We start from the raw sequence: 26542 nt of genomic DNA on the forward strand, positions 1-26542 counted from the left end.
AGCTGCACTTTGGTTTCCTGGCTCTGTGTTTACCTAAATGGGATTCTCCCCCAGATCAACCCTTTGCCTCTGAGGAGAAGCTTTTACAAAGGCCAAGTGCTAGGTGCAAAATCCCCTGCTGTCCTCACCACTATCCAGATCGGCCTTGAAGAAATGCAGCAGCAAACCCAAAGCAATCATGGCACTGGCTGTCTTTCTTCTTTCTTCCATGGTGGTGTGTCTTTTGTGTTCATTGGCGCATCCTTCCTTCCCGCCAACCAGGACCTATGGAAAACTGGCTACACGGGAAGGTGACAGTGGGGCCTTTGCCCCTAGTCGCTTGTGGTGGATTTGAATGTAGAGGGCACCCAGAAGATTGTGCAAGAAGTAAAGCCTTCTTGAGAATCCACCGGTGACCTGGCCACGTGGCCCACTTTCCATCTGAGGATCTGGTGCCTGCCCTTTCCTGCACTGCCCCCAGGACCGAGCGGGAATGGAAATGGCTCCTTGTAAAGAGCGTGGGCAAGAGTCCCTTTCATAGATGCTAGCCCTTTTGCTAACATTTTGTTTGTGCCTCGAGGTAATGCTATAGGTCTTAGGTTATTCAGGTTTAACTTTTACCCTGTGCTTGAGATTGACTCATAAGTCAGGCAGTTATATAAATAATGGGACCGATAACAAGACAGCTGAGGCTCCGTTTGAATAAATAGCTTCCTTTAGGGTGGAAATCACCTCCCATTTGGAGGCAAAGCACCGAGCCATATAGCCCCAGTGCAGGCAAGAGGCTGGAAGTGCGGTTCCCTCAGACATAACGGGGGCTCCACTCTTGGCCAAAAGAGCCCATGAAAAGCTCTTGGAGGCCAGTGAGTTTCTCGTAGTCCAGCTGGGAAAAAGTTCAAAATCAGCTTCACGCGCCCATCTTGCCTGCAATGGGCTCTGCTCTTGGCTCACCTGTGATTTCAAGGGAAAAATATCAACAGGGAATATGGCTCTTTCTCACTTGTGCCCCGCATCGGGGAGTCTGCTTGGGATTCTCTCTCCCTCTCCTTCTGCCCCTCCCCGCCCGGCACTCATGTGCTCGCTGTCTCTCTCTCTCTCTTTCTCTCTCTCAAAGAAATAAAACTTTACCAAAAAAAGAGCAAAGTACTGATACACAATACAATATGGATGAACCTTGAAAACGTGCTAAGTAAAGGAAGCCAGATGCAGAAGGTCACATAGTGTATGATCCCATTTCTATGCTCCTGAGACAGAGCAGATTAGTGCTTGCCAGGGCTGGGGAGAGAGGGGGATGGGAAATGACGGCCAATGAGTGTGGGGTCTCCTTTCGGGGTGATGAGAATGTTCTGGAACTTGGTAGTGGAGGTGGTTGCACGATATTATGAATGTGCTAAATAACCACCGAACTGTACACTTAGAAATGGTGGGGATGGTAAATTGTATGCCATGTGAATTTTACCACAATTAAAAAACGAAATCCTTACCGGGCCCTCCGAGCCCACCTCACATCAGGCCACACCGCCCCCTTGCTCATGCCTCTCGAGTCCTGATGAACACAGGGCTTCATCTCCGCGCCTGGCCGGCCTCCCTCAGGAAACCCTCCAGAGCCCCAGCGTCTGGCCTGCTTGTCCCTCTCCGGTTCCATCAGCTCCTGCCCTTCCCTGCAGCATGGATTCTCTCGGGGGTTTTGCCCTTTGGAGTCTGCAAGCCGACTTGGCCGAGAGAGAGAGAGAATAGGAAGTCAGCGGTGACTGAGGATTGATGAATCCCTGAATTGCTTCATGCTCGTGACCCCAGCGGCTGAGGAATGTTCTCCTTGGAGTTTCGAATTCCTCCAGGTTCCACGTTCTCTCTCATACTCATTTCTTTAATGCTTTCTTGTTGCCTTCCCACTGTTCAGAGGGAAAACAAACTCGTTCTAAACGGTGATTCAGTTCCTGACCTCCCCCACAAGCTTGACGTAAGCCGTAAGGGACTTAGATACTTAGAAGCCATTAACGGCTGAGTAAAATGGGCTTTTGTGAGCTGAGCGGGCACCCAGCCTGCCGTTTACAGCAGAGCTTTATAGGGAAACCTGCTGGGAGCTCAAAAAAGGTATAAATATTGTATTGCAAGAATGCCATTTCTCTGCGGGCTCACTCCGTCTGTGAACGGGATGTGAGCTGATGGATATGGTTGTCCCTGCTCCGAGGTGCGTGGAGGGAAAAGGAGTTGGAATGAGCCTGGAATTCAGGCTAAGAGAGGAGGGCAGTGGGCCTGGCTGGGCTTTGTAGGTGGTGACATTGTCTCTGCGTTGGTGTTGGCGGTGGGGAAAGGCCCTCTGTGGACCTCCTCTGCGGCCTCCCTCCTTATGCACCACGGTGCGGGCTCCCAAGCTAACTGCATCCTAGCCACCCTCCAAGGAGCATGGCTAAGGACTCTTCAGTAATTGAATGGAGACCTTCTAGCTCCCGTCTTCCCATTCTCACAAGTCCCCGCCGATGCTGTGCCTCCCGTCTTCAGAGCCTGCCGAGCACAGGTATAGAGTGGGCTTTCTCATCCCCTTCCACACTTCTCATGCCTCGAAGCAGAGACTTCTGTGTCACGGGGGAGAGGGGGCCAGCTTGTGTGCTGTGGGATGGTTAGCAGCATCCCTGGCTTCTTCATACTAGATGTCAGGAACCCGACCGCAGCTGTAACAACCAAAAAAGTCTCCAGACATGGCCAGTGTCCCCTGGGAGGCTGAGTCAGCTCCAGTTGAAAACCCTTGGTCTGAGGAAACAGGAGGGACTGTCCCTTTTCTGGATGTCTGCAGCCTTTCCCGGAGCCCAGAACTCATGCCCATCTGCTGGGAGAATCCCCCCAGCAGGGCCAACATCCCACAGGTGTGAAGGACTCCCATCTAGACTCAGGCTTGGGCTGGGATATCCCGCTACTGCCTGCATGGTGCAGGTGCCTGAGACAGGGCGGGCATGTGCATCTTCTTGGAAGGCTCTAGAACATTTCTGTTTCCCCAGAACTCTGCCAAGACAGCCTCACTGGGGCAATTGACGAGCCCACCTCCCCCCTGAGCCTCTCCTGAGCCTGGCTTCCCCACACAGCTGCTGCCCATTGGAGGGGTGGATTCATGAAATTCTCATTGCCCAGGGCCACTCATGCAGTTTGGGGCAGACTGTTCTTCCTCCTACAGTGCAGAGGCCCATTCATTCTGATTGTGATGTGTGAATCTGTGTCTCTGTGTCAGTGGTTCTCAAAGCGTGGCTCCTGGCAGCTCAGTGTCACCCATTCAAAGTGTGTATCTCAGGCCCCGCTCATATGTACCGGATGCTCAGGGTGGGCCCAGCAGTCTGTGCTTTAACAAACCTTCTAGGTGATTCTTATGGACCCTCAAGTTTGAGAACCTCTCTTGTCCATGAATTTAGCCTTCATTTGCCTATGGTAAACACATGCCATTTAAAGATCATCCTGTCACCTCTAGTCTTAAATATGCTCAGCTCGGGTTATAAACACGGGCAGTTTGAGACTCCCCCTCCCTCTTTTCCTCCTCCCTTAAAGGAGCTCTGAATTCTCAGCATTAGATCTCTCCTGACCAAAGGGAGCATCTGGTGGGATGCTGTCCTTCCTCCTTTTATCTTCTCTGTGATGTGACAGGCCCACCTGGTATTGGGCATTGTCTCGAATGTGCCTCCATCACTGGTCCCTGTGGTCCCATGGTGACCTCTGGCCTTGGGTTTCATGTACTGAGCCTCTTCCAGTCCACCAGCCCTCTCAGCCCTTAGTCCCCCTTTCCAATCTACCAAGGTCGGGAACCCTGGCTGCCTCCCACTCGCAACCCTAGGATGTGATGGGTGCTGTGTGCAGCTTCCCTTTGGTCCAGGCACCTGACACCAGCCACAGTCACCGCTGTTACTTCTTCCCTTGGAGGTCCCCAAGCCCACATACCAATTGGGTGATTCAGTGTAAGGACCCACAGGACTCAGCATTCAGTCATACTCACAGATAAGATATATTATAGGGAAAAGATACGAAGCCAAATCAGCAAAGGCAAGACATACGTGGGGCAAAGTCTGGAGGAAGCCAGGACAAGCTTCCAAAAGTCCTTTCCTTTGCCAGCTCCCAGGGTGTGCTTAATTCCTCCAGGGATGAATTTGTGACAACACATGCAAATTCTTGTCTACCCAGGGCACTCATTAGAGACTCCGTGCCCAAAGATTTTACTGGGGACTGGTCACATAGGCACCCTCTGACTACTGCATACTAAAATTCCAGACTCCCAGAAGTGAAGCAGGTGTGCAACGTGAACAATATGATTTGCACAAACAGTTTGGGCACAGAGAGACACCCTCATCAGGTTCCCAGAAGCCAGCAAAGGGCCAGCCCTGAAAACAGACCTTTCTAAGGAGGTCTGTCTCAAGCCCTCCTTAGACTTTATTTGCACTGGGAACCCCTCCCCCCTCAAAAAAAAAGATATCAGGAATTTCCATCTGGAATTTTGACTTCAGCAAGTGGCAAGGGGCCAGGGGCCCTCACTGGACCATCCACCCAGACACCAAATCTGGGTGTCTAGATTTACATCACATCCACACCAACTCACTATTTCTGATTTGCTTTCAACATGTTTACTTCTGCACTTACTTTTCTGTGTCGGACAAATAAGGCAGGTGTTTTTTTTTCCCCTTACGAAGGTATTACGATTTTATTTAAAAGGGCATTTGAAGGACAAAAGGTAGGTTGATTTAAAGAAGTAATCATGGCACACATTGTGAAGGTTGATGGGGAGTGACCAGGCCTGGGAGGCCCACCTTGAAGACCTTGGCTGTATGGGATTCCAGGAGTCAGGGGGCATCCGGCTTGGGGAGTTTGCCGGGCTTCCTAGGAACGTGCCCAGCCTGTCCACACTGAAGTCCTTCCCAGAGTGACTTGTCATGTGGAAGCCGTGAAGGCAGAAGGGGAGGCTGGGCGATCGAGCGTGTTTGCTGCAGCTATGGGAGGGAGCATAGTGGTGTGTTGACGACTGACTCATTTTGTGTGTATGTGGAGAGGGAGGGGCTGTGTGTGTGTATATGTGTGTGTATAATAAGACTATTGTTCTCTCCATAGATAGATAAATATACATGCACAAACACACACACGTACTTTTCTTCCCCACTGAACCATTTGACATTTCAGGGCCCCTCACCTCTATATACTTCAGCTGCATCTTTTAAGAATAAGGACATTCTGATAAAAAAAAAAGAAGAAAAGACATGACCAGTATTCACAAAAGAAGTATAAAAATGGCCTTCCAGCATGTAGGAAAAATGCTGAAACTCACTTCTAATTAGAAAAATGCTAACTAAAGTAGCAACAAGAAAAAAAATCGCACCAAGATATCATTTCTTACGTATCAGATGGGCACAATTTTAAAATATGACACCATATTCTATGGTGAGGCCGTGGAGAAACCAGCACCCTCATATGTTGCTGGTGGGAATGCAAATGGATTCAGCCCCTTCTGGAGAGAAACTTGTCAACATCTAGCAAAACTACATTTGCCTTTCCCTTTTGATCCAGGAAACACTTAGCAATCTACTCTGCAGATATACTTCTAAGACTATGAAAATGAAGATATGCACAAGGTTATGTGTTCATTGCAACATTGTTTGTGATTGCAAGGGATTGGAAGTAATCTAAATGGGGTTGAATAAACTGGTATGACCACCAGTGGAGTAGTATGCAACTGTAACAAAGAATGGAGAAGAGCTCTGTGAACTGAGTTGGGGTGATTACCAGGACATACCGTTAAGTGAAAAAAAGCCAAGTGAAAAAGAGCATCTGTAGTGTGCTAACATTTGTGTAAAAAAAGCGGGGTGAGGGAGATAATAAAATAGAGATGTATCTGCTCATTTGTACAAAGATAAACCAGAAACTAAGAAGACTGATCACTCACAGGGAGTAGTGGGAAGGGAGGGGGAGGGGCGGGGATTCTTCCTTTTTCACACTGATGTAAAGTGTTATTCTCCTGGTTTTGATCATTGTACCCCTGGTTATGTCTGTTGTAATTAACATTAGGGAATCTGGGTGATGGGGACACAGGAAATCTGTACTATTTCTGCAACTTTTCTGTAAGTATCAAATTATTTCAGAATAAAAGGTAAAAAAAAATAAATACAGAGTACCTGGCACATAGTAAGGACTCTCTAAACATTTGATGAATGATTAAATTTGTATATTAAGTTATTTGAGAAGTCTCAGAGCAAAGCAACCTACTTAACTTTGAGGGAAAAAAGAAAGGGTAAAGACATTCTCTCCCATAACCACAAAATGATTATCTCACCCAAGAAATTCAACATAGATCTAATGAAATTATCTAGTACACTGACCCTATCCAATTTTTGTAATCACTCCCGAATGTCCTTTATAGATGTGTCTGCTGATGTTTTATTTGTTGGTTTTGGCATTGCATTTGGTTGTCACGTTTCCTTAATCTCCTTAGTGGAAAGCAGTTTCCTTGCCTCTCTGTCTTGGATGACACGGGGGGCTCTTGAAGAGGCCAGAGGACTGGCTGTTTTGGATAGGACACAGCAGGGAAGGCAGTCTTCTCCATAATCTCCTATTCACATGGGATGATCCTTAAGTCTCAGCTCTGACTGGATGGGCTCTAAACCCCCCGTGTCCCTGAGTGGTCCCTCAGGTGGGGACCAAGCAGCTCTTGGTATGATCGTGTGATGGACACTGTCGGCCCTTTCTCCTTCTTTTGTGCCCTGTCAGAGCCTATGGTTATGCCCTCCCCTCACTCTGGACTCGCATTGCTTCATTACCCCTCAGACAGAGTGCAGGGGTCAGAGATGAGAGGATTTCATTGGCTTCCTCCCACCAGGAAGGCTAGGGATTCCTGGCACCTTGGGAATGGCCCCGGGGGCATCCATTGGAGCCCGCTGAGATCTACATATAGTAGCCAAGGAATTCTTTATAATTACTGACCGAGAAAAGGATGCTGGGTATGTGTCAGAACCCAGCCATTCATTTGAAGATACTGGGAACCTCTTTTGATTTTACAGATAATTAAAGAACATGAATATTTTAAACCAACAGAATCTTTTACAATGTTTGTGCTAGGCCCCTGTCCCTAACCCCTGCAGCAGAAAATTGGTACCAGACGGCTTCATGGTGTGAAATACTGCCCATAATCACAGGTTACCCCTCATAAACTGAGATTACAGGAAGATCCACCCTTGCTCTGCGAGGTTTCTGCAGGAGTGTGGGGGTCAGCACGTGGAAGTGAAGCCCAGGAGCTCTAGAATCAGCAGATGTGAGCTGGGATTTCAGCTACTTGGGGGCTCATGAACTTGGGAGAGACACTTCACCCTCTCTCTGAGCTTCAGTTTCTACATCTCTGAAATGGGTTACTAGCATTTCTTGTGTAGGGCCATTGCCAGAGTAAAATGAGATGACTCATCAACAGCACTTATCTCTGGATCTGGTGCAAAGCAGGAGCTTATTAAATAAGCCGTCTGGTGCTCTTGCCGCGGTTGCTGTTAGCCAGGCACCTCTGTGAGCAGCACCAGCTGTTTCTGGAAGCAGCGGCGCTGATGAGGGCGGCTTCGCCCACCATCTTGGTGTCATTGGTAGCATGCGCAGAAACTCCCAGCTGATGATGATCTGCAGCTCACCTCGTTAGCACTGGTTTTGTGGACACATGCATCTTGCACTCGCCCTCATCCCTGCTGAGAAGCCAAGAAGATATAGTGGTTTCCCAGCAGCAAAGCTCAGCATCCCCAGCTAGCCAGGACAGGGAAGGAAAAGATTTCTTTTTTTTTTTTTTAGATTTCTTTCCAGCGCCCCGCCTGGATTTCTTCACATCAGTGTGCACTCAGAGGCAGCAGGCTGTGAGCTGTGGGCCGTGAGCTCTCAGTGCTGTCAGACTTTCGAGCAGAAGGTGGTGGTCTCATGGATGTAGTGTTCTGAGTCTTGGGGAGGTGCCGTGGTTCAAGGGTGAGGGTCCTAGGGCTGGGGCTCAGGACCTTAACTCTCTGGGTCTTGCTCCTGCTCTTCACCTGCACCCACAAGAGACCTCTAAGGAATGACAGTGAGGGATGACCAGACCCCCTAACCCCCAGGTCTTCACCTACCCTCATCTGCTCCTTGCAAGTGTCCCCAGTAGTGTGCATGAGATTGACTCATTGCACACGCTTTGAGTTGCAGCTCGAGCCTTCCCGTGCTCCAGGTTGTCTTGGCCATCAAGCCGTTGACATCACTAGCAGTGAACTTGGAAGTGGGTAGAAGCGCACATTTCCCTGCCCCTCCCCCACTCCCTGCACTGCTTATCTTTGCTAGCGAGGAGAGATAGCAGGAGGTTCGGAGCCCCTGAACCTCGTTTCATTTGCAAAGGAATATCATTCCTCTTTGTTCTGGGGGCCCGGGCTGGTTGTCCCACAACACACATATTGACAGGCGGCTTTCTCTGCCCAGCTGCAGTCAGAACTGCATGCAAATCGCCCGCGATTTCTCACCAGAGCTCAAAGCTCCCTGTTCGGTCTGTTCAATTGCTCTCCCTTGCAGGAGGAGGAGCAGGTGGTGTTCAGCTTTGAACTCGGTCCACATGCCCCAAGGATAAGTGAAGGTATCGTTTGGTCTTAACAAGGGAATTGGGGGGTGGAATAAAATCCCTGTTCTCTAAGTTTTGCCTTGGCCAGGAGCCAGGCAGAGAGAGCAACGTGACAGAGACTGCGAGTCGAAGGCTATTGAGAGCGTATGGTATTCAGCGGCAGAGAATTCAGCCTCCAGCTTCGTGCCCAGAAGATTGTTTTGTGGGTGGAAAAGAAAGGAGCCTTTCAGCCCCTCTCCTTTGGCCTGCACCATGGTTTTTCGCTGAGCAGCCGTTTCAGAGTTTCCTCTTGGAGTGATTGGTTTATGCCGTCCAGATGTGCACAAGGCGATGGTTTTGTTTTTCAGCTTTCCAGATGTGCACGGCCAGGAAAATGAGCTTTGGCAAATGGGGAGGCCTGTCTCTGCAGTCCCGGGAATCTGGAGAGCCCACAAAGCCGCCCTTGTGTAGGAATCACAGAGCATAGGATCTGGAAAAGAGCTTATGGGTCACCCGATTCAGCCTCCTTATTTTAGAGCAGAAGACACCGCGGCCCAGGGAGTTGGGACATGCTTGCTGCTGATTGATGACCTGCAGCTGGGGGCAGACAAGACGTCGGCCTTGCTGGGGCTCCCGGGCCCGCATCTGCGTGCATACCTGTTCCGTGGCTTTGTGCACCTGGCACTCTTGTAGGTGCTTGGGACACATGGGTGAACAGACAGAGATTCCTAGCTTGTTCTGATGCCGGGTCAGACAGGGGGGAGAGAGCAAACCATACACAAGAAAAATGAGTACGGGGCGCCTGGGTGGCTCGGTTGGTTGGGCGACTGCCTTCGGCTCGGGTCGTGGTCCTGGAGTCCCGGGATCGAGTCCCGCATCAGGCTCCCTGCTCGGCAGGGAGTCTGCTGCTCCCTCTGACCCTCTTTCCTCTCGTGCTCTCTCTCATTCTCTCTCTCTCAAATAAATAAATAAATAAAAATCTTTAAAAAAAAAAAGAAAAATGAGTACGTTGTACAGTAGCTTAGACAGTAGGAATTGCTCTTAAAAAAAAAAGGAAGAGGGGGAAAAAATCGACTAGGGCTCAAAGGGGAATGGGAGGGCTGGATGGTTTGTGATTTTAGATAAGGGGACAAGGGCAGATTTCACTGGGAAGGTGACTCTTAAAACTGTGGAATAACCAAATGGCTCAAAGTTTGGTGGCTCAAACCAGTAAACATTATCTCATGTTCTTTGTGGGGTCGGAATTGGAGAGTAGCTTTGCTGAGTGGCTCCTGCTCGGTGTCCCTCTTGAGGTTGCAGTCAAGGAGTCAGCTGGAGCTGTCCCCATCGAAAGGCTGGAGGACCAGCCTCCAAGATGGCGGACCACATGGCTGCTGGCTGGAGGCCCTGGGTCACATGGGTGCCTCTGTGCGGCTGCTTGAGAGTCCTACGCCATGGCACCTGGCCTTCCCCAGGGCTAGTGGTCAAGAGACATAGACGAAAGCCACGATGTCTTTTATGACCTAGCCTTGGAAAAGTCAGATGGCCTAGTCTTGAAAGAGGTGCAGAGGTAGCCACAGATATCCAAAGAGGAATATTCCAGTAGAAACACCCAAAGCAGGAGCGACCAAGCCTGCAGAGAGAGAAGTGTAGAGAGAGAGACTGGACAGCTGGAGTGGAAGCAGACAGGGAAGAGGAATAGCGGGGGTCAGAGAGAGGACAGAGGGCGGGGACACGTAGGTCATGGCAAGCCAGGGGAAGGACCTGGGCTCTGCCCGTGGGTGAAAGGGGTAGCCACAGCAGTTTCAAGCCAGGGAGCAGGTGTGGAGAGAACAAACTGGAGGGGCAGTGGGAGAAGCAGGGAGACCAGGCAGGACGCTGCCACTGTAAACCAGGCAGGAGAAGGTGGCGGTCCCCACCTGGGCGTAGCTGTGGAGGGGTAGGAAGTGCCTGGATCTGTACAGGCTTGGGGGACAGACCCCCAGGATTCCCTGTCAGGTTGTGTGTGGGGAGCGAGAGAGAGTGGCCAAGAGTGACATCAAGGTCTGTGGTCTTCCTTCCCAAAGCCGTCACTGGCCACTTTTCTCCCCGTCTTTATACAGAGATGGCGTATGGGGAAGGCTTGGAACCCAGCACGGGTTGCCTTATTGCAGTGACCCGTGCTGTGTTCTTCAGATTATCACCTGCCCTTTGTGGGACCTTGGTTACTCTGTCTACCAAATGGAAAATGAACTTATACCCGCTAAGTGAAAGAAAGAATAAATGTTTATAAAGGCACTTACTTAAAGCTCTTTAGAAGAAAATACCAAAATGCTGGAAAATTTTTTAGTGGCTTGTAATGGTATTTTTTGTGCTGGAGAACAAAATGTTTTTGTTGCATCCCCTCCCCTCAAATGCTGATCCTGCAGATGGAGTGACTGGAACAATCAGCGAATGAGAGACTGGAGGGAAGGATGGCAGGGGGACGAACGGAGGTGTCCCAGGAAAGACCCTACACCGAGGGGTCTCCAAACCTATGGCTGGGGGGACACCACCCGCATGCCAAGTTTGCAAAGTGTTCAGCACCCATAACCCTCATGGGATCCTCCACCTGGGTCTTGTAGGGCCCCCTAAACTATTCACAGAATGTCCCCAAGCAGGCACGACCAAGTTGAGCTATTCGAAGTGAAGACAGGGGCTCCTCTTGGAGAGCAGGGACCCTGGAGTTGGAGGCTCCTGGGGCGCTCAGCATGTTCTGTTTCTTGAGCTGGGTGTGGGTTTTGTGATGATCAGTAAGTTTCTGAAAATCCATCAAGTAGAACTCTTAGAGTATGTGCTCTTCTCTGCATGTACCTCAGCTGCAATAAAACATCTTTATTAAGAGACAATAGGAAGTTATTCTTGTCCCCAAAGTGTGACCCCCACCCAGGACCTAAAGTCCTACCTTGAGACCATCTGCATTCTCTGCTAGAATGCATTGTTTTTAAAAATCAATTAGTTTTTTTTTTTTAAGATTTATTTATTTATTAGAGACAGAGCTGGGCAAGGGGCAGAGAGGGAGAGGGAGAATCCACAAGCAGACTCCTCCCTGAGCAGGGAGCCCGTTGTGGGGCTCGATCCCAGGACCCTGAGATCATGACCTGAACCGAAACCAAGAATCGGATGCTAAACCGACCGAGCCATCCAGGGGCCCCTAAAAATCAATTACTTTAAAGGAGAACTCACCAATAAACTGTTGCTATTGGCCCCCGACGCCTCCTATCAATTAGCAGATAAGAAGACGTAGCTCAGTTTTGTCCCGTTTGGGGAATTTATGCGATTAGAAGCACACAGCATTCATGATTTGTGTCTAGCCTTTTTCGCTCATGATTTTGCCTCTGAGATGCCTCCTGCTGTTGCACGTAGCTGTAGATTGTCCATTCTTGTTGCCCGTACGCTATTGCATGGGGTGAACGCATCACTGTCGCTTTATTCATTCCATCCTTGATGGGCATTTGCTTAATTTTTGGTTTGGGGGCTACTGATAGAGCCGCGAGCCTGGTAGAGCCTTTTTATGAATATGGAAACATGCTGCTCTTGGGTCCATACCCCCAGGTGCTTTTAAATCACGTGGAGGCAGCCTCTTACCTGGCCCGTAGGGAGGACTGACTTATTTGCTGGGAGACTTGGCAGGTGAAGATCCCCAGGGCGTCCCTCGGGGAGTGAGAGATCCCCTCCATCCCCAGGAGGCTATTCCTCAAGGAGAGGTGTGCAGTGGTGGTCTGAATCACCCTCCTACGCCACCCTGGCTTGTGGCTTGACTTCCTGGGGCTCCTCCCCGCCCTCTTTGAGAAGGGCCACGGACTTTAAGGGAAAGGATGGGTCATCGCGGCTTTCCAGCCTGGGGCAATAAGCCTCCCAAAACCGAGAGAAGGGGGTGGGGGAAGATCCCTTCCGTGCTAAACCAGCTCCACGGAGCAGGTAGGGCCCTGGCAGCCCCGCGGGGAGCATCCAGCCCCTTCCCACCTGCAGGCTCATCAAACACCTCCAGTGGCAGCCCGAGTGGGAAGCTGGTGATATCACCGCTGTGCCTGAACACTCAGGCCTTTCAGGGCAGGACGATAACAATCAAAACAGTATGTAAGGGCCTGCCACACAAGAACACACATGCTCACAGCCCAGGGGAGGATCTGAGGGCCCGGGTGAAGTGGAGCTTGTCAGGGATATGCTGTTCTCCTTTCATTATCGGCGGGCCAGAGAACATAGCCTGGAGAGCAGGCTGCGGGTTTGCAAGGACGCTTTCCTGCCAACTCTCAGGGAAATCGGTGACTCTCCCTACTGTAGCCTCCCCGGGGACACCTCGCCTCCAACCACAGAACTAAACCCAATGCTGAGCAATAACCTGCAGTTGGGGTTCAAGCAGGAATGTCCCATTGCACAACTCCGAGGGGTTCCACTCGCAGAGCACACGATGTGCACTGTTCCCCCAGAATCGTGCAACTCCAGGGTCCCAGAGCTACTGCCTTAGGCATGAGGGAGCGGAGGCCTGGTCATTCCCCAGTGTCGAGCGTGCCCTGAATCCCAGGAGTCTGTCCTGCCACCGCTAAGTTCCTGAGAAGACTCAACTCCGCCGAGCCTAGAAATTCTCAGATGAGATGAATGAGATCAGATATTGTCCTTGCTGGGTCCGAATCATTTTTTCTGGCATTCAGATACTTGGTGAGGAAGTCAGCTCACCTAAGCTGTTGCTTACTCTCGGTCGGTCGTTCTCAAGCACGGGTGATTTGCCACCCCACCCCGCCCAAGACGTTCTGCAGTGTCTGAGACATTTTCGGTTGTCAGGACTGGGAGGATGCCCCTGGCATCTGGTGGGTAGAGGCCAGAGATGCCGCTACATATCCCACAGTACCCGGGACAGCCCCTACAGCAAAGAACGATCTGACCTAAAACGTCCACCGCAGCAGGGCTGAGGACCCCGGGTATAGAGAAGCTCCAACCCCCTTAACCCTGGAGGTCTCTGGTTAACACCTCCTCAATCCGGTCTGCTCTCCTTGCCTCCGGAGTGGGCCCAACCCGCAGGTCATTGCTGAGTGGGCATGAGGCAGCGCCGGAGCCCGGGATGGTCTGATGGGTCTGCGTGAGGCCCAGAGGATCCGAAGTATGTGACCACTGCCACTCCATGGCTGGGTGACCTTGGGGACAGCTGTTGTGCATCAGCTTCCCCATCTGTGAAATGGGGATATTAAGGGTAGGAAACACAAGGTGGCCGAGAGGACTAAGGGTTTGCTACATGTAAAACACCCGCAACCACGCCTGACCCTTCCATCACCTACAGTAAATGGCAGGGATGATTATGATCATTTCTATTCCAGTTGGGGGACCTTAGGCACCTTCTGATAGGCCTAGGAGCTGGAGATGGGAGATGAGAGATGAGCTGACTTTGGCCACAGGTCATCGCATGGGGACTGTGTGCTCTGTGATGTTGCCCACAGGGCATGTGATGAAAGCTCTCCCCAAGTTCGAGGCCCGAGATGTTAAGTGAGAGGTCTGAGTGGGTATGGCCAATAAATGGGTCTAAGGGAACTCTCCACGCGTCTCATTCAGCATGGGGTCTGCATCCAGACGTGGGCTGGACACCGCTGGGGTGCATCCCCACACTTGGCTTTGGGGTGACCCCTGGGGTGGGGCTGAGGCCGGGGCACTGAGCACTCAGGTTTTCCCTCGAAAGCCAGCAGACTCAACGGACTGTGATGCTTTCCTGTGTGTAGGAACGGTTTTTACAAGACTGATGTCTGGGAGAGCTGGGCTGTGACTTCTGTGCATGTCCTGTGTGCGCGTGTGTGTGCACATGTGCATGTGTGGGCTTTGAACTGGGGAAGGGGCAAGAAAGAAGGCCTGGATGGCCCGGCCTACCGTCTCACACATTGCCTTGCTCTGTTCCTTCTTCCCACAAGACATGTGTCTCCTTATCTCTCTCTGTCCATTAAAGGGGTCCCCATCCTTCAGAGTCCATCCTGACTGTCACGTTCTGTCTCAGATCCTCTGCCTCTACTGGAATGTTCTCCATGCGGGCTTTGTGCTTCCCTTACGGCCTTGAGCCAGTTGGGCGCCATCCTGTAGTTCTTTGTAGGCAGGGGTTTTGCCCTCGATTCAACTGTAAACTCCTTGAAGATGATGGGGGGGCCCTTCCTTCCTCACATCTCTCTTCACATATGACATAAGCTCTCACACGTGGCCAGGGCTCAGTGGTGGATTTGGGGTCCCCCCTTCAAAGGGGGCTCCCAGCTGGCTGCCCGTTGCTATTGCTGGCCTTGTGACCAGGAGGAGGTCACAGAACCGAGAAGGTTGAGGAGCATGAGTTGGAGAAGAAATTCGTATGGGGTTGGGAAGGTCACCGGGCGGTGTGGGGAACAGCAGAGCCCGAGTGCTGCCTCATTCAGGAACCTCGGGCAATTTTGAATGGTAGGACCAGCTCTGGGCTGTGAGCTGTGAGCAGCACTTCACAGTGATTGTCCACAGAAGAACCCGAAAAGAAGGGGAGTTTGTGCCTGGTTCGAGGACAAAGTGAAGGCCGAGTTGCGTTCCCCCCCGCCCCAGGTCTGGCTGGCACACCCAGTGTCTGGCACACCGTCTCCAAAGACATGCAGCTTCTCTGTGCCTTTGTTCCTCCTTTAACCACGAAGGTGTTGAACAACGGGGCCTCCAACGGCCCTATAACCCGAACGTTCTCTGACTTTTCCTCTGGGGGCTGAGGAGGATGCAGATGAGAAGGCAGGCCTGGTCGAGGGGAAATGGGGTCAGGCCTCTAGTTGCTTCCAGGCCTCTAAGAAACAGCAGAAACAACTGCCCACCGGCATGGCCGTCCCTCTTGTCGCTCGTCTCCTGGGATCAGCGGTATCTGCAGATAAGGGCAGGGAGGCCCCTCCTAACTAGCAGCCGGGAGGGCCAGCATTGCACCTGCCAGGCCCCGGCTCCCCTCCGCCCACCTGCTCTCCACTTTCCCTCTCTCCTCCCTGCCCCTGCTCTCCCCACGGACGGCCTTTCCTGGCTTTCTCTCCCCTCCCTGTTAATCCTGGTCCGGCTCAGGTGACAGATCACTGTGGGGCTTGGCTTGACACCGAAGGGAAGGGGTGCTGTCAGGGGAGAGCTTGTGGTTTCTTTTCTTAATGAGCCCTTCGTCCCCACCTCCCTCTCCCTGCCGCTCATTTGCCACAGTCTAGACTGGGGATGTGTCTTTGTGCTCCCTCCGGGAAGAACAAAACACAGAACACAGCAGCTTCACTGTCTTGGGAAGGCCAAGGTTTGGGTTTTCCCCTTTGCTTTTTGAACCCTGTTTGGAATCTTCATAGCCCATCCCGGAAAGGAAACCTCTCATCTGGGCTTTCCGCCCCCAAAGTTGAACACAGGAGGGGATGGCCCACCAAACCCTGCTCCCTGGGGATGCGGCCAAGAGTGCCGGGTGGGTCGCGTGGCGCCCAGGGGGAGCAGAGTAGGGCTGCACGAGGGAGGGAACATCTGGGGCTTCCTTCCTGGCAGGCTGTCCTTTTGCAGCCCAGCCTGCTGCTCTGGCCCCCACCCCTGCTAAGTCAGCTCCGAGCTCCTGCTGCCAAGGGACCAACCCTGACAGCCTGAGCCCTGGCCGTCCTGCTCCTTCGCCCTGGGCACCTGCAAGCCACTCTCTTCTTCTCTGCTGTTACTAGTCTGTCTCCCCAGCATCACCCCCACTTTGCTGCTTCTGTTCTCTGTTCTTCAGGATCCCCTCCAGGGCCCCCCAGTTCGGGTTTCATGCACAGGAAGGACCCAGTCTGCAGGCCGGCTGGTGCATTCACAAGGAGCCGCTGGTGTCCTCAGCTCTGACCTGGGGCCACCCCCCCCCCCCCGCCATGATGCTGGGCGCCAGGATAGTCAGGGAAGGGGCTCCCGGGTCGGAGGTGGCCATGGCCACGATCTTCGTCCTCACCCACTCTGATGATGTCTTAGGTCATTGGCTGTCAGTGCCGTCAGCACATTCTTCCAAGTCTGCGGATCTGAAGCCCAACACCATAGCGATTCCCTGGAGTCTCGAGGGTGGGCCCAGGCATCGGCGTTTGCTAGGGCCTGGCCAGGGCCGAGGGCTCTGGGTTGTAATTCAGTCCCGAGCTGATGCAAGTGACGAAGTGGAACAGGGGGTGCGGAGGGGACCGAGTCCTTCTGTTGGGTCTCCCCTAGCTCGTTGATGTCTCACGGATGCAGGGCATCCAGCGGAGCAGCGGGACTCGGTGGGCGAGCACGTGTACGCACGTGAAGAGCAGAGCCGAGTTAAGAAGGGACATATAGGAAGAAGGGAAGGGCGGAGAAGCTGCAGTCCGGCCCTTGTCGGGGGGTGAAGGAGCCCAGGAGCACTCAGGGGAGATGTGGTGATCACCTGGCAAGGTGGTGCCCTGCTGGGGACGGCCTGGCAGGATCCCGAGGGTGTGGCACCTGGTTGGGCTGGAAGCGCCACGCCAGAGCCAGGGCGGGGCCGAGGTAATGAGGCTTGCCAGGGGTAGAAGAATGGGGTTTCTGTGCCGCTTATCAGGTTGGTGGCTCCCGGACAGGATGTGGAGGAGCCTTCCACAGCCCGCCTGGTGGATGGCTGCAGTCAGTGCTGTGTCACCATGAGGACTTTGGACAGGGAGCCCCACTTCTGACTTGCCGGTGACACGGGGCTGGCCACTCTGGAGTTAGGCTGGGTGGATGGCGTGCGCCTACCTGTGCACAGGGCGGGGCAGGCGATGGCCGTGGGCACCGAGCCCGCCACAGAGGGCTGTTTCCATGGTCAGGAGAGGGAGACAAGAACTGGCCAGACACTTTGATCTTCCTCATGAGAGAAACCTTGATTCAGGGCTTTGCAAAAGGTCAAGAAAGGTTGTATCCACTTACCCATCTGGGAGTGGGGAGGGGATACTGGAAAAGTGTCGGGGAAAAGGATCACCCCTTTGAGGGTCTGTTTGAGAAGGCAGGGCAGGGGCCAGTGAAATATTGGCAAATGGACCCTTAAGATTCATTTCTTAAAAAGAAATATATTTCAAATGCCCCCATGACCCTGATAGCAGAAGCCTCTAGAACAAGCTGTATTTCTGCCCAGGGCTGGTGGGAGCTTATAGGGTCCTGTAACTCGAGCAGGGCTGGACGGTATTACCCAAAGCTGGGTTTGGGTTCCTAGACCTGGGACCCAAGAAGTGAGAAGTAAGACTCTTGACCCTGATCCCAAGGCCGGCCCTTTTCACCCTCTGCAGATGGTGGGCAGTTTGTCCTCGAGCCTGACCAGTTCCCAGAGCCCAGCCCCTCTAAGTCCTGTAGGAGCAGAGGAGGGAGGATCTCGGCGAGCACCGCAGGGTCCCAAAGAAGTGTGGTGTCCGGGCCGGACCTGCAGGGTCGGTGGGGTAGCCAAGCCCAGCAGATCAGCGTCCCTGTTGGAGTCTGCTCACTACTCCCCTGTCCCGTTCCTGAGGTTGCCTCTCAATCAAACGCCCTGTACCCATCCCCATGCCATAGGGAATAAAACCACAATGTACTGAGCACCTCACACGCGCTGGGAACTTTACAGGCATGAGGTCACTGGGCCACGTGGCCGTGAAGCAGTCCTTCTTGGGAGAGGTTACCATCCCCGGGCAAGCCCGGCTGTGCTATTTGCAAGGATCTGAGATGTCCAACGGCAAACGATTTGCACAAAGTTATGCCGCTGAGGGGCAGACCCCGGTCATCCTCATGCCCAGCCAGCACGTTCTCTGCTTACTGCGGCCCCATAAAGATCGAGCATCCCTGGGGACCAGGGACAGCAGGAAGGGTGGACGGTCTGCGTCAGCCCATTCGTCTCCGTGTGCCCTGTACCTTCACACATGCCCTGAACTCTCTCCTTCCTGCACCTGCCATGGGTCTCAGCTGGATCTCCCACACCCAAGGACGGTGTTGGGTCTAGGCGAGGGGGTCCTGTGTGTGTGTGTGTGTGTGTGTGTGTGTGTGTGTGTGTGTGTGCGGGTGTTGCCTTCATGTGCCTTCTTGCTCTTTCAGGAATTTAGCCATTGGAATCGGGATCCAGAATTTCCCAGAGGGCCTGGCTGTCAGCCTCCCCTTGCGAGGGGCTGGCTTCTCCCCCTGGAGAGCCTTCTGGTAAGTGCTCTAGAGTGTCTGCTCTCAGAGGCCGGGGTCGTGTCTGATGTAAATAAAGCTCAGAGCAGTCTTTCGTACGGGCTTCTTTCTCCGAGAGCTGCCTCTTCCCACCTGGAAGTGACCCTGGAGCTTCTGCTAAAATGCCGACAATCTGTTTGAATCCTGCGCCCCCAGGCGTGGAAGGAAGCTCAAGAAACTCATCTCTTGACCTTCGACCTTTACATAAACCAGCCCCAATGGTCATGTTTCCTATTCAAAATGCCTCCGGGTATAGCCACGCCATGCCCATTCAGTGTTGGGTTTTCTCCCTGTCGAGTAGGAAGTAAACCAGCGTCTACTCTCAATGTCACACGCCTTTACGTAGGCCCATCTGACCACAGCCTATCTCCAAGAGTCATTACATTGGCCCGGCTCAGAACCCTTGTCAACGTGAAGACCAGGACTGTGTCAGGAGGGTCTGGGAGATGATGCCTCTTGCACTCCGAAAACGTGTTTTCATGGTCCCCGTGGCCTTTCTAGTCTATTCCTTAATGTTACTTTTTCAGTGACACATAAGGTGAGTCCTCAGTTTTCAGAGGGGAGAACCGTGGCCCAGAGCGTCAGATGACCAGCTCTTAGTGGTGACTCCGAAACTGGAAGTCTAATCTGTCCCTCAACTCAGGACTCCGAGCCCCAGAATACCTCTTTGTTAAAACAATCGCCACTCTAGAATGTACGGTGAGGGCGTTTTAAAAGACTGCTAATAACAACAATTGAAAAATGCCTTCCATTTTATGGGACCTTATGACTTACAAGTTCTTACACATACTTAAATTATTTTTTTTTAAGATTTTATTTATTTGAGAGAGAGAGAATGAGAGAGAGCACGAGAGGGAAGAGGGTCAGAGGGAGAAGCAGACTCCCTGCTGAGCAGGGAGCCCGATGCGGGACTCGATCCCGGGACTCCGGGATCATGACCTGAGCCGAAGGCAGACGCTTAACGACTGAGCCACCCAGGTGCCCTAAATTATTTTATTTTACCCTCTCTTGTCTCTTCCTCCATTGTTGGAGTCTACGGAACAGAGGACGGGGTGAGGGCAGGGCAAATGGCCTTAGAGATGTGGTTGAAATGTGAGTTCCAGGAGCCCCAAAGCTGTGACTGTTATTTCCTACAGGAGGGGCACCACAAGACAGGAGGCGAGGGAATGGGGCGGGGGCCTCGTGCTCAGCATCTGGACCCCAAGACTGAACTCTTTTTCTTCTCAGTCCAGTCTGGGCTTGACGTCAAACTCACTTTTTTCCCCAAAGTGACAAAGCTGAGGCCGGGAGTTGTACACACACCACAGAGCTGCAAGGTCTGCCAACCTGTGCACACAGCATAAGTGGTGTCCCTTTAGAGGGTCCTGCAGTGTAGACAGTGTCTCCCCCATGCCAACTGTCTGCTCCTGGCCAGGGAGAAGCAGGGGGAGTGGGGGGTTTCACGGCCCTGTCCTGTCACTGGGGAGGCCAGCTGGACATGGAAATGCCCCAGGGCACTTCTGGGTTTCCCTACCCCCATTTTACAGATGGAGAGATTGAGGCTCACACACAGTATATCTTGCCAGATGCCCACACCCGGGATAGTGGGAAAGATGTCCCAGCTCCCCTGTCTGTTGGTATTCAACCCAACAGCCGGCTGGGCTCAGCTGTGGGGACCAGGTACCAGCTTCTCTCCTGCTCTCTGAAGCCTCAGGGCTCACGTGGGCTGCTGTTTTCATCAGGGCTTCTGGGATTGCAAGCAACAGAGACCCACCTGCTCAAATAAAGGGCTTCTTCTTTTAAATGAAGAAATCTCACCTTAATCCAAGATGGGGGTAGTGGGGGCCGGTCTCAGGAGACACAGGGCCAGGTAGGTTCACCTCTTCAGCAGAGGGGTGTGGGTGCAGCTCCTTCGGAAGGGGTGCAAAGGTGGCCCGAACCCCCAAACCTAGCAGGCACAGCCGTCCTTGGGAAACGTCCGCACCACTCCTAACCAGTGTCCTGCCGGTCAAGAGACAATGCCGACATCGGCTGGTGAATGGATAGAGAACATGTGGTGTGTCTGTACAGCGGGATGTTACTCATAAAAGGAATGAAGTGAATGCCGATATTGTGTTACGACACGGGCGCACCTTGAGAACATTATGCGAGATGAAATAGGCCAGCATTGCATGAGTCCCTTTATATGAAATATCCAGAATAAGCAAGTCCGTAGAGACAAAAAAGCAGGTCAGTGGTTGCCGGGAGCTGGGGGAGGGAGGGATGGGGAGTGGCTGCTAATGGGTATGGGGTTTCCTTTTGCAGTGATGAGAATGTTCTGGAACCAGGTAATGGTGATGGTTGCACAACCCTGTGACTATGCTAAAACCACTAAACTGTACACATGAAATGGGTGTGCCCTATGGTATGTGAATTAGATCTCAATAATGCTGTTATGGAAAACAGACAATGGGGAAAACTTAAAACCCCACAGGACACCCAGGAGGGGGCACCTGCCACGTCAGAGGAGGTCAGGGAAGAAGGCGGTGGCTGAAAACACAGTGAAGTTCTTTTGCACTGCCAGGCGCCTATACGATGTGGAAGGAAAGGCATCTGTTTTCTGGGGCTGAGTCAGCAATCTGAGCATGCTGGCTGCGTGTCTGTTTGACCCTCCCCGTGGTGGCACATGTCTCTGGTCTCTCCTTAGGTACGGGCAGCTGAGCGGCATGGTGGAGCCACTGGCCGGGGTCTTGGGCGCCTTTGCCGTGGTGCTGGCTGAGCCCCTCCTGCCCTACGCCCTAGCCTTTGCTGCTGGCGCCATGGTCTATGTGGTCATGGACGACATCATCCCAGAGGCTCAGATCAGGTTGGAGAGTGAACTGTCCCTCATCTCCCCCTGGCCAGGTTCCCAGTCCCAGGGCCCCAGCCTCCAGATCTTCTCTTTCTTCATCTGTTACTCCTTTCTTCGCTCCCACCCCTTCCGGCCCCTTCCCAGGATCATCCCCATCCCCTTCTCAAATGTGCTCTCAGAAACGAAAGAGAGATGAGCAGGGAGGGTGGAGAGACTGACCAGTGACCCAAGGCAGGGGCATCTACACTCCACTAATCCAGATGATTAGTTTTGTGTATTGTCCCTTTCTCTCCCACCCGTCCCTCGGTGGATTTTTCTGGGGCTGGAATGAGGGGAGAGGTGAGCTCTGATAGCCAAAGCTATCCATCATAGTCTCATTGTGTTGCTATGGGCTGGGTGTCAGGGGGAAGGGGCTTGCTTTCTTTGTTTCATTTGGTTTTTATAGCAGAATGATGTTGAGGCTAGATTAAAAGGTCATACTCAATAATATCATCAAGAATTTAATTGCCACCCTGTATTATTCAAGCATATATTCCAGAGCCACGAGAGGTATCTTTGGGCAAGTTACTTCTGTATGCCTCAGTTTCCCCACCAGTAACAAGGGAATAATGATAGTGCCGATCTCATGTGATCATCCTTTGGGGTTACATGAGTTAGTTTGCCTGCCATTTAGCAAGCCCCAAGAAGTGTTACTTGTCAATATTATTGTTCTTATTAATCATAGTGGTGTACTTTCTATTGGAATTGGACCTCACAGAGGATGCTTCCAGCTTGGATGGTGTCCCAGAGTGCATTAAGGTCTTCCTTCCCTTCCTTCCTAGTGGTAACGGGAAACTGGCCTCCTGGGCCTCCATCCTGGGATTCGTGGTGATGATGTCCCTTGATGTTGGCCTGGGCTAGTGCTGAGATGCTTCGGACCCCAGGAAAAATGGCACCAGGAAACTGCAATGGTTGGCTTCAATGGGACCACAAGCCTCTTCCTTTACATTACTTTTCCTTTCTCTCCTTTTCATCTCATTATCCTGATTGACTCTGATTATAGTAAGACAGTTTTTACTCTTCTTTGGAGGGAGATCTTGGTTTCATTTAGAATGTCAAGGTGTCACGGAACTCCATATTTTTGTTTGGCCACTGCATAGAATCTTTCTTTGGCGATATTACCAAGGACGCCCAGATCAGGGAAGTCTCTGCTGTCATACTTTCAGTCTCCCTCACTGGGCTCAGTGGCAGCTTCTCAAGGTCACCGCCTGCAGGAGCAAGCTACCAAGAGAGAAGCCTCCTAAGCATTTTTGCCTCATGACTCAGAGCGGAATGGCCAGGACATCTCTCATCTGTCCCTCCTGATCGTTCACCATTGATCATCTACCCATGAGACGGGAACTGGAACGTCATGGTCATAGCAACCCACTCTCCAAGGTCCAGCCAGCCCAAGAGAACATGCCTTCCTCTGCATCCCCCGAGGGAGATGCTGTATGGGAGGGGACACAGACAAAGGGAAGGAAATAGGTTAGTCTTTCTCTTTCTTTCTTTTTTAATTTTTTTTAAGGCAAAATTGACACTATTGATGTTAAGGGAATTAGGGAATTCAGACAACTATGAACACAGAGTGTGAATGCAGCTTTGATTAGAGACCTCTGCACTCTATGGATCCCAGAGCAAAGGGGTTTGTCATGGTGTCCAAATCCCCTAGACATTTATTTTGATAAATTTATAGCCTTCAGTTTTCCAAGAGACTTGGGGACACCAGCGGACAGTTGGAATTCAAATCCTCGTGTAGTTATGGAGGGAGCCACTTAAGCTAACCTAAGTGAGAGAAAGACATTTGGAATCTGCAATAGGTCCTTCCCTGTTGACCATGTGACTTGTAACCTGACCTTGAACCCTTAGGCTATCGCAGGCTTTGCTGGAGTTTGGCCAGAGAGCTTAGGATGAAGAAGGAAGAAGGCATAGGAAGAAAAAGAGAGATTTTTTTTTTACATTCCCCTTGTAGGGTAAATCTTAGCCAAGTCATCATCCTGAAATGATTCTAAAGGATGACTTGAAGTAGACTAGAAGCCAATCTGCTCTCTCCTACACATAGTTTCTCCAATAGGGTGATATAATTTGTCTGCTTCAAACAGAGCTAAGTAAGGCCTGCCGTCCTCATTGGTCAAAGGAGTATGTGACCTTGAGTGGGCTCTGCCATTAAGGCAGGCAGCCCAAGACCCAGGCATTCAGGTGTTGTGTTTATCAATGCCCGCCCTCTGAGTTTACACGTTGAATTGCTTCCAAGGGTGAATACCCTGCTCTGTGAATGCTCTGACACCTCAAAAGCCAACCTTATGCTGGGTCTATGTATGTTCTTCTGGAGCACTGATGATCAAAATGGAAGACATTCAGGGGTTTTGATTGAAGTTAATGGGTTTGGTGGTTGGTGTATGTGTATTTGTATGTCTTTGTATGTAGTTCTACATAATGCAAACTTTCTGATGGACAAGACCTCATAACTGTGATTAATATCAATAAAGGGGATATTATTGTGAATGAGCTGTGTTCAGTCCTTCTCCAAGCCGCTTCTTGCCAGGGTTGATAATATAAGAGCTAACTAAAGTTAGTCCCAACATCTCCCCTACCTAATATTAGTATAAGCCAAGGAAAGAGCCCAGATGAGATAGGCCAGTTAGATTCATGGTTTACAACGACAAATCCAACTCCAGCTAACTTAGGAATTTAATGGAAGGCTTTTGGGAGCTCATAAAATCTATAGGAGAAACAATCTTGAAAATGGGCTGGATCCAAGAAAGCTAGAGATCTGGGACCACGACCCAATCGCATCTCAAAAGCAGCTCGGTTTGGGTGCCACAGCCCCCGATGCTGGTCCCTGGACACTGAAAACCACTCCTCAAACTGCCTCTCCTTGGTTCTACCACCACCACCGTGGGGATGAACTCTAAACTGACCCTGATTCTTTGTGTCCTGGTTCCACATTCAAAGTTCTGGGCAGTAACATCTAAGCTGGCAGAGCTTCCGTCCTGTGTCCATGTATGACCATGAACTAGCTGGTCATGCCTCCCTACCAAGACTCACCAAAAAGTGGATTTTCAAATTTTGGAATGAGTTCAGATAGTGGAGACCCAAAAGAAGAAAGAAAACACATTTATTCCATTTATTAGTCTCACTGTTTTGCTGTTCCGCATCTACACACACACTGATTTCTCTGTTCACTTTTAAACAAAGCTTTCTGCTTAGATAATGGAGCTCTCCCTCTTGCAATCGCAACTTCATACTTCCCCTTTCCAAACAGAGCTACCCTAATCGCCAGCTCCCCCAATAGTGGAGCATTCCTTTTTTGGACTCAAAACCTCTAAACTGGTGGGGACCAAAGGTGAAGAGAGTGAGTTGTTAGGTAAAATGGAGCAGGCACCATCCCCACTCCCCCATCTTCCAGACCTGCTTAGTCTGGCTCTGGGAGAAACAGCCCCACGTATTGATCCCTGGTTCTGAACACTTGTTTTAAAGGACAGTATCTCAACTTCATTAGATACTGTCTCAGAGCTAGTCCTGAAACCATATCTGCAGTAAATCAAGTCACAGCTCAAAACAAATGACTGCTCCTGGGTGATAGACTCAAATCACAAGGGTACCCACCCGTTGCCTTCCCTCTTTGATGGTAAAGTGAATTCCATGGTCAGAAGCAGCATCACATAGAATGCCACAGTGATAGGGAAGCAATTTGCAAATCCAGATATATGAGCCTGCTTTAGTGGGGTGAAATCTGTGCCTCGTCCACAGTGAAAGAGGTCCAAAGTAATCAGTCTTCAACTAAGTAGTCTGTGGGTGTCTTTGGAACATCACCAGCACCCAGGGTCTGGGCCCAGTCTGTATAAACCACTTCCAGTTAGTAATGGAATTTTATGAGTGTGTTAGATGACCCATACGTAATGGACAGCCTAGGCTGTCAATTTAGCGATCCTCAGTACTTTAGGGATAATCACCTGCTGTCCTAGGCTTCTCATGCTAGCACAGTAACCCTAGGATCTCTGTAACAATTATAGGTCAATAAATTGAGACTCATTTAGACTTATGTTCTTCCCTCCATTGTTGAGCATCCTAAAAATCTATTCCTACCCATATTTGCCCCCAATTTGTCAGTAAAATTAGAAAAATCCTTGGGGAGGGTATATGCTATGGTGAGCACTGTGAATTGTGTCAGACTGATGAATCACAGACCTGTACCACCGAAACAAGTAATATGTTATATATTAATTTAAAAAAAAGACCAAAAAAAAAAAAAACCCCACACATTTTTGTCATTTACCTGAAATTTAAATTTAAGAAAGAAAATTCCTGAAATTATGTTGGTTTCAAATCCTTATTCGCTCCGGTTTGAGTTTGCCATTGCCCTTCCTTTGGAGGCATGCTGGGATGTAACTCTGATCATTTCCGGAAACAGTACAGGGTAGCGCATGAGGAGAACCGGCTTTCCCTTGGAGGGTGACTCCTTCAGGCCAAGCAATTACAGTGTCTTCAAGAAGTGTTTCAGAAGACGAGGAAAGGCAGTGTGTTTCAGCTGACAAAGGAGGCTCTTTGAGGGTCTAGAATTCAGAAAATTCCAAGGCTTTCAAATCCTCCCATATATCTCTGTTTTGCTTTTCTGGGTCCCACTGCTTCCTGACCAGTGCTTTCTATGGAAAACACAGCCACCACCAGCACAGATATTCAGCCAATCATGGGGATCAAATTTTGCTTTTGTGTTTCTACCTTTCTCAGCCTTAAGGGCGCAGGAGGTAAGAGGATATTTAGGAACTGTCCTAAGAGATCTCTAGGTTTCCGTCTTTTCCTTGAGCTCATATTTCAGGACTGGAGCTTACAAGTGTGTTTTCTCTAAGCTGCTATTAGCACTGCTTGAGGGGACTGCCTCTCAGTCTTCATGGCCTTGACTGTTTGATGGCCGGAACTTGTTGCCTCGAGGCTTTGTCTTTGATGGGCCCTTCGTTCCAGGTGACTGTAATTGAGAGATGGGGGTAGGTATTAGCCTCTGGATCTTCTTTGGGGACCTATCAAAGACACTCTCCTCTGCTGTTCTGAGGCAAGGACCAAAAGGCCATTAGGTGAAGACTGTGGGCCAGGCGGGGTGCTATGCG

At 51.2% G+C, this 26542-nt stretch overlaps 1 protein-coding gene across 2 annotated transcripts in view; it reads left to right on the forward strand.

Moving 5' to 3' along the window:
- The window catches only part of SLC39A11 (solute carrier family 39 member 11), a 329393-nt gene extending 305459 nt beyond the window's left edge, over window positions 1-23934 (forward strand). For both annotated transcript variants that reach the window (XM_028112368.2, XM_028112369.2), the window contains exons 8-10: window positions 18494-18592; window positions 21276-21434; window positions 22241-23934. In XM_028112368.2, coding sequence (XP_027968169.1) covers window positions 18494-18592; window positions 21276-21434; window positions 22241-22319 — 337 coding nt within the window. In that variant the 3' untranslated portion in view covers window positions 22320-23934. The remainder of the gene's footprint in view (window positions 1-18493; window positions 18593-21275; window positions 21435-22240) is intronic.
- Window positions 23935-26542: the final 2608 nt, after the last annotated feature.

The sequence above is a fragment of the Eumetopias jubatus genome, unplaced genomic scaffold (genome assembly GCF_037043125.1).
Source record: "Eumetopias jubatus isolate StellerSeaLion01/CBP00866 unplaced genomic scaffold, mEumJub1_p1.0 scaffold_10, whole genome shotgun sequence".
In the NCBI taxonomy this organism is placed as follows: Eukaryota; Metazoa; Chordata; class Mammalia; order Carnivora; family Otariidae; genus Eumetopias; species Eumetopias jubatus.